This window comes from Lampetra fluviatilis, chromosome 47 (genome assembly GCF_964198595.1).
Source record: "Lampetra fluviatilis chromosome 47, kcLamFluv1.1, whole genome shotgun sequence".
NCBI lineage: Eukaryota > Metazoa > Chordata > Hyperoartia > Petromyzontiformes > Petromyzontidae > Lampetra > Lampetra fluviatilis.
The window spans coordinates 9,630,118-9,641,941 of record NC_136321.1 but is presented as its reverse complement, the minus strand read 5'-3'; the positions used below and the strand labels follow the sequence as shown (position 1 = coordinate 9,641,941).

Below are 11,824 nucleotides of genomic sequence, written 5' to 3'. Positions count from 1 at the left end.
TAAATATGTGCAACTACTGTACTGTAGAGGCGATCGCGTGGATTTCTGATTAACCGGAGCAACACATTTGTTCGGGTGGGGTGGGGGGAGCACCCCCATTCCTGCACGTACTGCAGGGATGGGGCATGGCAGCCCCCCACAAAGGGGGACGCGTGGCCTCGCCTTTGGCCTCTCGCGGGGATGGTAGGAACGGGGGGGGGGGGGGGGCAGCCTCGTGTCGACAACCCGAACCTACCGACTCCAGGCCATGGCACGACTTCAGTGAAATCGTCCGGAGCTTCGCGCATGAACCGTTCCAACGTTTATTGTGGAGCGCGAGACCAAGCTTGTGCCTTTTCAGTGTGATTTTTTGTCATTGAACTTTCACATATTTTGTGTGCCCTCGTTTTATTTATTTAAAATGTTCTTGCCTCGGGAGGGCGGCCGAGACCTCGTGGAGGGAGAATCCCTCCACGAGGTCCTCGCCGCAACTCCCCACGATTCATCGTGCCAGAAACTGTTAATAATTGTACTTTGTAAAAAATGAAAATTAATTTAGTATATGAACCTTATGGATACCATCGTACCCCGGCTCTCGCACAATGTCCGTGATGCAGTCACTTTGAGTCTCTGTTGATGGTGGGCGATGCAGCAATCGACTCATTTCGCGACGAGCTGTGCACGATCAGCACGATTCAAAGTTGAATTTTTCGAGAACGGATTTTGTTCTGCTGATGTTTGGCGTTTCGACATCAGGAAGTGGCACCGATTTGGGATTGATTGGTACCCCAGTCACGGAGTGAAGTACGACCCTGGAAAAAAATAGTGTCCCAGAAATAAAATGTTGAATTGCTTCGGCCATTTTGTATTGTTTAGTACCCCGGGGTACCGCCATAACGATCATATAATTAAAGATGTTTTAAATGAAGGCTTTGTCTGTTACGCAACTCCCCACAATGCAATGAGCCGGCAATAATATAATTATACTTTTAATGTAAATTAGTTAAATTAGTATATACAAAAAGTGTTTTATGTTACGCAACAGCTAACTATTTATGTGCCTGTTAAAAAAAAACTAATCATAAAATGTTTTTTTTAATGACGTCTCACGGTGATTGTTGCCGTCTCCAAACCACGAGGGCCTCGTTCAACCCCCGCGAGTGCCATTGTATTTTGCTCGCCACACTTGAGCGAGGCGCGCCACCCCATGGCTGGGAGCGCACATTCACTTCACCTGCACATCGCTCTCGGGGCCGCCCGCCCACAAACTCCGCAGCCGCGTGCGGCTCTTCGCGACGTCGCTCACCAAGGGGCCGCCGTTCCGGTGTTCACCGCTGCAGTTTCACAGCGGCTCCTAATAAACAATTATAATTACGAGTTTTGTTACCAAATTCGAGATAATAGAAATGTCCCTTCTCGTTATTTCAGTTTGCCGACCGCCCTGGCGACATGGTAGGGCGACAGCCTCTCCCTGGGCAGGACGACTCGCGCGGTGGGGCCGACTTGCACGTCCATGCTCCCGTCTTCAACCAAGCCACGCCGCCCATCGTGTGCGGTCACAGAGACCACGCAAACCAGTTGGCGTGTACCCGCTAAACAAGACGCATTGTTTCATCGTATCGCACGAAACCCTCAAGAGCGAACACCCATTTAGAACACATTCCTGCGGAGGGAGCTGGTAGGAACGTTGGGTTGCTCGGTCAATGGCCAGGGTCAACGGCGGCGTGGTGTATTCCGCAAATATGCCCGACTGTGAGGGCGGGCACAAGCCGGCGTGAGTAGGTTAAACGTTGAGTTTTATAAGGGCACGACGGGGTGACCAGCCCCTCCCCACCCTCCCCCTCTGAACCCAGCCCCACCCCTCCCCTTTTTGGATGCACGACGGACGGACAGAATAATCCCCTGTGGGCTGGTGTAACCAGGAGGCTCCTACCAGTATGAGAGAGACTGAGAACGTCAGCTTGAGTGGGTATATTTATTCACATGGGGAAAGTGACCGTACAACCTTCCATACATAACCACAAGGACTTAAACCACATTACCTGCGTAAACAACGTGGTTTCCATTGCATTGCTATATTGCGCAATGCTTTTCCCCACTCGTATTTTTCAGTGTAGCAAGGGACAAAGCTGTAACACACACACACATGTTATAATTGTTGCTATTTGTATTGCAGTAGTTTGACATTTCAAACATTCAATGCAATTTAAGCTCAGTTTTGATGCACATTAATTATATTGTCTCGATAGCGGTGTAACCAAGTTTGCTCGATCTCTTCAAGTTTCGCAACACTAAACATACGATATTGTCCAACGTATTAGACACACCACTTCCCCCCCCCCCCCTTCTATTTTAAAGCAAAACCTGCGGGCGTGTCTTGCAATCCAGAGATGACGTTCTCCATACTCTCTAGTTCTTTCGGTAAAGTCGCGTAGGTAGAAAAATAAAATTAATAAATCACTTATTTTATTTTTCTACCTACGTGACTTTACCGAAAGAACCAACGAGTATGGATTCCTGCGGTCACAAAAGCTTCAAATCAAGATCACGTTCTCCGTTAAGATGTCGTGTTTTAATCCAGTTGTTCAGACTCATCTACTGGAAGACCGTTCGTTCTCCGTAGCCGTACGTGAGCAGAAGACCAATCAAGCCATTTTGCTGCCTCTCAAGAACCACCTTCCAGAAGACAACTCTAATCATCTTCTGGGAGACGTTGGTGGTGGTGGTGGCTCTCCGCCAGCAATACCGAATTCTCCAAGATGGTAAAACACGTGGTTTATTTTGTTTGCAAAATGTCCCCAAAGTTTCGGAGCGTCTCACAGTCTTGAGTACGCGGTTTACTTGTTCCGCATTTGGGGGGGGGGGGGGGCACGTAAAATTAGTTTCCATGCCGCGTCCTGCCAACATTACGAATTCAATGGCAGTGCTCACAGTCAACCCCGAATGTCAATGCGAGACATCGTGGGGGGGGGGGGGGGTCGCGGCAGCGTCACGACCGGCCGCTTCCGATCACACGGACGAAATTCTCCCAATCGCTACAGTATTTCAATTGTTCCATCGGCATCGACGCTGTCGCGGCACGCACTAAAATGATATTCGTATGCCAGAATGGCCAGAATGACCCTAATAGCGCGCTGGAGGAGGGGGAGGGTGTCACAGATGCTGCAGGGGTCACAGGACCGCTTCTGGGGGTCACCACAGAACCGCTTCTGGGGGTGACGCGCCAAGCTCTCGTGTTCAGCGATCCGCAACCAGGCCCGTGGCAAATTACCACCCTGGCCGCATGACTCCCCCGCAAGCTGGAATTCGCAGACTCGAAAATCCGAACATTTTTTTAACGGCAATTTGTTTCGTTTTGTGCGCGCGCGGTGCTACATTGTGGGACGCAGAGGGAAATGCTGCACGAGCCACTGCTGCACCGTCCTATGCTCCCACAAGTATGCTCCACACCACCCAACTGCGCGGACCAGCGTGGTGGAAGTAAAGTAATGACCGGCACGGCAAGGCCCTCGCACAAACCGCGGATTGGCGTAAGGGCTGTGCGTGTAAGTTTATTTGTGCAATCATTGGTGACCAGCAGGGATCATTCATCACAGGCAGCTGAAACACCAGAATTCAAACCCAAGTTCTCAGCTCAGTGTCTCCGACTGAGGGTTTAACCCCATCTGAGCTGCCTGGCCACCTCGAGTTGATCTCAACTACCCACGTGTTCAAAGCTGGGCACTTGACATGCAATCAAAATCTGTATATGGCAGTTGCCGTGAAGGCCTCAATTCTAAATGTTTTTTTCTAACTGGCTTACGAAGATTTAGAACCGACTTAGAAGATTTATAACGAACTTATAATAACTGAAACGTTTGACATAAGAACAATATTGCCCGAGTGATGCTAATGTGTACAGCTGCTGATGATAATTCAGTTGATGGTGTGTTGACTTTAGATAACGATTATGGCGAATGATATATTTAACGATGATGTTGGCATGTCAAATATAGTTTTGACTTGTAGATATATAATTGATGTTAATTGGTACATTTGTTTATGATGATGTCTAAGTAAGGGTGATAAGACCACTACTTCGCATATATAAATATTAACTTAAAATACGTTTAAATAACTAACCTACAATAACAGGAACGAGATGAGATTAAGCGGCAGTACGCACAATAAATCATAAAAATAGAACTCTTTGCTGAATAATATTCAATGTGCATGTCTAATTGTTTCTATATAACACACCCATTTAGTATTCACAATTTAGCAATCCCTCAATTTCAAGTAAAACAGGAAAACGCAATAATGTATTAAATACACAAGCCAGTAAAATAAATCGCATAACTACCCGCCAATAACACTACCTCGTCATACAGTGTCCCATTACCATGAACATATGTCCACATGAACTTGTCCTATTTCTGGATTATATTACAACTTTGCAAACTGAAATTAAGTCATTGGGCAGATAGATATCCATTCAGTATTGTTGCTGAAGGCAGTGTTGTTAGAGTACAGCCTCTGGAAGGTGACAACACAGAACTACTACTGAGGTCCCTACTGATGACACACGTTCATGGCATACAATTAAAGCAAAATGTGTAATTGCCAGGGTTGAAATTTGCCCGAGTGCAAAGCACATTTGACATTTTTTTTGTGTGTGTGCAGTAAGTCATTTATGACCTGGCTGAGACCATGAATTCACTACAAATTGAAAAGCTGGTTTAATTAAAGATGACTGAAACCTGGACTCGAACACAGTTTTTCTGCAGCGTTGCCCACTCAATTCTCTAACACACGAGCTAAATGGTCACCTAATATCATATCCACTTCGCATTGCGATTATACAGCTGTACTTGGTTAGCTTATACGATTTGCTATTTCTAACTTAACACCTATTGCGTAATAATAATTTAGCAGTACATTTAAAGCATTTTATTTCATTCAGGTACGACGCTATATCTGTATAATAACCCATACACACACTGCGCAGTCATAAATTTCCTACTGCCACGGACACAATGTTTCACTTCTGTGGCTATATTTCGCACGTAAATTATGTCGTATAAATGAATTCAGCGAGTTGTGTGATATCAACGCTTACGTATTTATCCAAGTTTACATTATCGACTGCGACGCGGTGTCACGGTCAGCAGCAGCAGCAGGGCGCTGGACTTACGATCCAGAGGTCGCCAGTTCGATTCCATCTCCCGGCATGGCGGGTGAAACAACGGTGCGAGTTTCTTAAATGCCCCCCCCCCCTCCACAAGCTCTGCCCAACCAGCGGCGCCAACGGGTGTACGGCGCGGCTCGTCGATTGCCAGGTGGCGCGTGGTGGGATAAAGCGTGGGTACTCCCAACCATTTACAAGACATCTGGCCAGCGTGCAAAAGAAAGAGTAGGCCAAGTCTGCTCCAGAGGGCCTCTCTAGAGCTGCCTCCTGTGGAGGTCCTTTTCGCCAGCAGTGGTGTGAGCAAGCTGTTGCGGGGCTGCGCTTTTACCTTAATAATATCGAGTACAGAGAACATATTGGCGTGTCCTCGGAGTGCAGCATTCCATGCTTAATTGAGCAATTTTCAGTTTATGTGAAACATTTTTGTTAACGACCGTGTTACTGAACCACACGTAAAAAGCGGATAGCAGACACGGATTCCGATCATAGTAATAATTTTACCAATCCACAATGACCAGCGTGGTGAAGTATGGTTAAATAACTTCTTACGACCCACATGGCGTGAGGAGGCTCTCATCCAGCAGCGGATTGGGAAAAGGGCTTCAATTTGTACGTATATACTGATTATTTGCCTGTATTGAGAATATCCTTGTTATTAGGGGGCGATATTCGGGATTAATTTTAGCCGGGTCTGTATGGGTTGGAGACCCACGTAATGTTTCCACACCCGGCGCTTCACATCCAGCGTACCCCGCGCCATGGCGACTATCAGTCACGTGCCTTCTTCAGTCGAGCAGCTACCTGGAGAATATCCACCGTTGCCTCGGGCAACACAAATGCATCGCCTATACACCAAGTAACGCAACATCCGACATCGGAATGATTTTCCCTATTAAATAAAGCATTGGGATATTGGAAAAAACACCAAAGCATCATCCAGGTTGATCACCGCCTAGTGAATATAACACACGGCCGTCTCAGACACCCGCGCACTCACACACGTGCTTAAAAGCGCATGCCATCGCAACAGTGATGCCATCGCAACAGTGACTCATTCGCATGCAAGTGACCCCTAAATCCAATTGACACAAAAATTACTTGGCAGTAACCCCCCCCCCCCCTTAACTTGTCATAATTTACAGGAGATATTTACTAGATGGCTCTTCGAGTAACTCATACGGTAGCTAAATGGTAACTCCCACGCACGGGCAGTGCCCTTAAGATTGACAGCCCAGGGTGGTGTTGCTATCAGAGTGTGTGCAAGGCGCTGCACCCGCACCGGTGCCCACAGGCGGCATGGGACAGAACGGCGCACGAGAGGTGGACGATACAAACGATGTAGAAATTACAACATTGGGAGTACAAAGCGGGCAGCGCAATCGAAACGGTACAATTGACACCAAAAACAAGAACAAAAAATACGCACATCAATGGAACGGCACAATCGAGACAAACGGTACACGATATACGGAAGGAACGAATGATGATATAGGTAACACGTAGAGATATAAGGAAAACACATAAGACGCAGACTACAGGCCAGGGATTAACTTTAGCCGGGGTCTGTCTGTGCTGGCGATATTTTCCACGCCCATCACACCACAAGCGGACTACACCTCTCGCAATGGCCGTGACCACTACTTTTGTCAAGTGCCACCTACTCCAGTCTCACCAGCGATGTGGGAAACACTCAAGTGAGAAATTAAGACCCTGACGATCCGGTACGAGAGATTCTTAAATTGACCTGCGACAATTCACGGAGAATCTTGTGGAAAATTGCAGGTGGTGAACTGGTCGCATGCCTATGTAGTCCGTCCTACACAGCAACGTTTTTCAACTACACTTTCTGATGGGCTCTGGAACAGAATTCGGCGTGTGCGAGCGATTCGTGCGACGTCACGTGACACACATCTGGGGCGTCGCGACGTCGCAACACGTCCGTACACGCGACCCCCTTACACGCGACCCCCGCTAAATCTGCATCTCTCACCTGCAGCTCTCTCACGGCTCTACCTTGTTCACCTCTGTTTAATTTCTGTATCTCTCGTCGACATCTCAGACATCACTTATCTCTTGTTGATCTCCGCGTCGCCCCACCGACCCCTATCTCTTGATGTCTCTGTGAGCCGGACCTCTCAGCAGGGGCTCTGAGAAACTTGGCGGGCCACGGCAAGATTCTCCGTGGGCCTCATGCCGGGTTCAAAACGCTGCTCTGCAATACCCACGGGTAGGAGAAGGCATTCACTTCCCCATCACCCGTACTGAATATTCCCCACAGTGGCTCATTGCAGATCTACTCACTCTTATCGATTCCAAAGCAGCTATGAAGCAGTCAAGATCGCATCACCACCACCACCACTCGTCAATTTATAGGTCAATTAAAACAGCGGTGGAATTGATGCCCCCGTCTGACGTAGGCCGATGCTGTTGCTCACACTGTAATTCGAGCGCTGCGTTAAAGAACATTTGACGGCTATTTAAAAACAAACTCTGAATTTCCATGCTTGTAGAATTAGTTTGCTTAAAGCATGGGTAAAACAACAAGAGCATTATATTTATTATAGATTTGATGGCAATTGTTTCTCTACTAGTGGCGAGAAGCTTGCAGCCAGCCTCAGATGGAAGATGTCAGAAGCAGCGTCAATGTGTTCAGCCATATTACTCTAGGACTCCGTTCCATAAATAGGAACTCTCCAGCCTGAGTCACCAATGATGGTGCTGTCGGTTATCATGGGTGCAGGGTGGAGCAGGTCAGGTCGCTGAGACAGGCACTGGAGTGGCAGCACTCAAGAGCTCGGTGACCATGGGGAAGAGAAGATTGAAAGAGCCAGACGGTGGTGCTGGTGATGGTGGCGATGAGACTGTAAGAGCGGTCCCGGGTAACACCGCGACAGGCGGCGGCCGCAGCAGCACCCCCTATCCTCCCCGCGCCCTACGGGACCTAAAGCTCGAGCAAGGATCCGTTTCCCACGCTGGGAATACTCGGACAGATGTCGGAGGAGGACACAGCGGACACGATCACAGACGCGGGGACGACGTTGCTGTTGGACATGTCGTCCGCGCGGTGTGCGCCCGGCGGGCCGAAGTCGGCGGCGAGGGACGCGGGCGGGGGGCGGCGGCGGCGTCCCAGCGGGCTCCCGCCGCCGTCGTCACCGTCGCCCGCGTCGTCCTGGTCCTCGGCGCCGTCGCCGTCCCCGCGGGAGGAGAGGAGGTCGTCTTCGTCGCACCCCGGGACGCCCGTCAGTGCCGGGCCGGGCTCGTAGAGGGGGGAGAAGTCGGGCCCCGACAAGCCGTCATCCTTAGAGACAGGGCTGGCAGACAGCGCACACATCGGTTGGCGTTTGGGGCCCAAGACAAAAGGACGCCCAGTTGGCCTCTGGCCACTTTGGTGGCACTGAAGCTGTGCTGCTGCCTGCTGCTGCCTGCTCCACGTATTTGAGTCGACACGTTTGTTACCTGAACTCAACAGGGAAGGTTAACCGAATGTAGGCCCCCCTGTCAATTCCTCTATGCCCCATCCCCTTACTCATGCCCCATCCCGTTACTCATGCCCCACCCCTTCCTGTTTAGACCCCACCCCTTTATGTTTAGACCCCACCCCTTTATGTTTAGACCCCACCTCTTCACATTTAGGCTCCTCCCCTTCCTAACTCGGCCCCTTACGGATTAAAGCCCCTGACTCCTTCTTAGACCATATATTTTTCTTTCGCTTCGGGTTTCGCGCCTTTCCTTTTTAGAACCTGCCCACTTTTTAGGCCCCGCCTCTTTCTGTTTAGGCATCGCCCCTTCCTCTGGCCACAGGCCTCGGCTGGTCTGCGTAGTGGTTGGGGGGGTGGGGGGTGAGGACAGTCAGGGTTCGGCAGCTTCACGACGACGAAGACGACCAAAATCCCAAATCCCAAATGTAAACACCTATTTTAACAAAGGTGATAACTACGTAAAACCAAACAATTCAAGGTGCTTACCTAGGAGGTGTGTGCAGTGATGTCAACCGTACTTCATGCCAGTCAGTGTCGGTTGAAGGCAAGGAGCATAGGCGTGGTGGCACAGAGTACAGTACAACATTGGAGTTCTACTGCACTGCCTTCTTTGTTGGCCACAACCGAGGCCCTCGCAGCGGCCTATAACAACCTGCCGTGCGTGCTGCTCGCCCATCCAGGCACTATCCAGGCTCAACCCCGCTTCACCTACGCAATCTATGGAGATCAGGTGCATTCTGGATGATTTGGCCATGGGTTATAAAGCTATCCATCCACATATTTGACTGTACATCGGCACAGTGGTCAGTGTGGGTTGGTGACGGTGGAGAGTGTAGCAGCACAGAAGTACAGCACAACAGTGGATTTCTCTGCACGGCTCTGCTGCCCACCAACACAGCCCCACTGCCGACGAGACCTGTTATGCAATGTGGCCGTCACACCCGAGGAAATGAAGAGGCTAAACCCTGCTCAGCTTCCGAGATCCGAGCACAGCTCCTCAAGTGACATCACGGCACTGACATTGTTTAGAAACTGGCGGAAGTGACGTTCCGGAGACGTCGCTATACTCGGCGATCGAAATGGGTCAAAGTGCCGGTGGTAAAACCTACTCGTCATGCAGTCCACGGTCACCGCCGTGGCCCCTCTGCGGGAACATCGTGGCATCCGAATAGCAACTGCTGTGCAAACTGAGGCCACTTGTGTTTGGTGTCGTAAGTTCCGACATGGCGTGCTGCCGTATACCGGCACATTTACACCACTGGCCATGCTGCCATGATGATAGCTGTGACATTGATGAAAGCTAAATGATAATTGTAGGGTCAATCAGATTTACAGTTGTAGTTATGAAGACGAAATATTGTGATGTCGATGATGATGGTTGCCGATAATGACGGTGGTCACACGATGGCGTCGATGGTGGCGGCGTTCACGGCGATAATGGACGTGGTGTTCACTACGACGTTAATGACGTCGACGGCGATGACGATAATGGTGACGGTCGAAACCTTCGTCTCTTTACCTTACGTCCATCGACTGCACCTCGTCGAAAGCCTCCGCAACCGCTGAGAGGATGTGCCCAGGAACCTTCCCCAGCGCGTTCCCCTTATTCTCCGCCAGAGTCCCGTCGTCCGCTGCCAGCGCCGACCCCAGGGGGTCGTCCCCTCCTCCACTCTCACACCCGTCGGGGCTTCCGCCCAACAGGGTCTCCTCCTCCTCCTCTTTGTCCTCCTCAGCTGCGAAATCCGCCAGATACACCTTTGGTCAGCTCGTTCAATGTTGGCCACCTTTAGGCTGACGTTGCTGACGGGGGGGGGGGGGGGGGGGGGGAAGTTCCCCGTAAAGTAGAAGTCGTCCTCGTATGGGGCTTCCGTAGGCACGCGGCGGCGGCAAACGTTGCACGTGCTGTGTGTATGTTCAACTTCTTTCGCACCATACATAGCCAACCGTGCTAATCGGAGGTGCGATTGGTGACGGCGCTGGGCTCAGGGGCCCGGATGAGGACAAGTCCGGTGTCAAGTCGTGGCTGGTGGGATGGCCAAATATTTATAAACTCTTTGAGTTGGTGGTCGAAAATACGACAAACTGGCCACACGCACAGTGCTTCTGAGCTGGTGGTCTGAACAAGGCAGAGAGCTTCTGTACATGCAATGTACCACACCTATGTGCATTGCATGTTGTTAAAGGGAACTGTGTTTAAACTATGCGCATTAGGGTGCCAGTCAAATTTCAAGTTTGTTATTTTTAAGGTCACAGTATCGAGGCACAGAAGCAGGGAAGAACAGGAGGAGATCCTAAGTGAATAGGTGAGTGAATAGTTGAGTGGGTTGGCGAGTGATAGGTGAGTAGCTTTGTGCCACTCAATACAAAGAGTCACAGTATAGAGGCACAGACGCAGAAGAGGGGATCCGGAGCACCTTGTAGTCGACACGAACCCGAGGAGAATGAGAGTCTCAGCTGTTGACTTTTACACTCAAGGGTAACAGAGAGGAGGATGCAATCCAAGAAAATTTAAATGTAACTTTCCATATGCATCGTGAGTAGCACCCTATTGCGCATATAACGTTGCGTCTGTCTGTTCCATTCCCAAGAGGGCACTTGACACGCTACATTAATTTTATCCCTTTAGTATCCAGCATTTTGTAATACGCGACAAATTTTAGGCGTCGCGTCGTCACGAGAAGCAGAAGAATCCATCCATTGGGATCTCTCAAAGAGCAGCGCAGACCCTCCTCCGTGCTAGAGAGCGGCCCGCAGAAGTGGAAGTACCAGAGCTACCTCTGAGATCCCCTTTATTCAAGTGACATTCTGGTCCACACACAGGAAACGGGGGCAGCACTTGCCCACTCCGCTCTCGCGCACGTGAGAAAACTGTGCGTCCGTATCACACATTAAGCGCAGAAAGGGATTTAATTTGGTGGGGTTTTTTTCGTGCAGTCGTTGGTGAGTGATATTTTAATGTTTTCAAGTTAACTGATCGGGCCACTCGTTTCTATGTTTGTCCATCCATGGGTCACTTCACACGTTTTTTTTGTATGAAAACCACAAAACCTCTACACCAATCGCTAGTACCAACACAAGGTTTATATAAGTTGGCCTAGGAGATATGTTAGTCAGCTTGTTATATTTTATGTATATATCGTAGAATATATATATTTAGTGATAATATAGTCAGGTTATATGACAAAAAATGTAACAAAGT

General features: G+C 49.6%; 1 protein-coding gene across 4 annotated transcripts in view; it reads right to left on the bottom strand.

The window, feature by feature from the left end:
* Window positions 1-1,940: 1,940 nt before the first annotated feature.
* LOC144947945 (uncharacterized) overlaps window positions 1,941-11,824 on the bottom strand; it is a 48,991-nt gene continuing 39,107 nt past the window's right edge. For 3 of the 4 annotated variants that reach the window (XM_078877370.1, XM_078877371.1, XM_078877373.1), the window contains 2 exons: window positions 10,145-10,358; window positions 1,941-8,457 (listed from right to left, as the gene is read on the bottom strand). In XM_078877370.1, the coding sequence (XP_078733496.1) occupies window positions 8,088-8,457; window positions 10,145-10,358 (584 nt within the window). In that variant the 3' untranslated portion in view covers window positions 1,941-8,087. The remainder of the gene's footprint in view (window positions 8,458-10,144; window positions 10,359-11,824) is intronic. The other variant, XM_078877372.1, reaches the window with a different exon arrangement.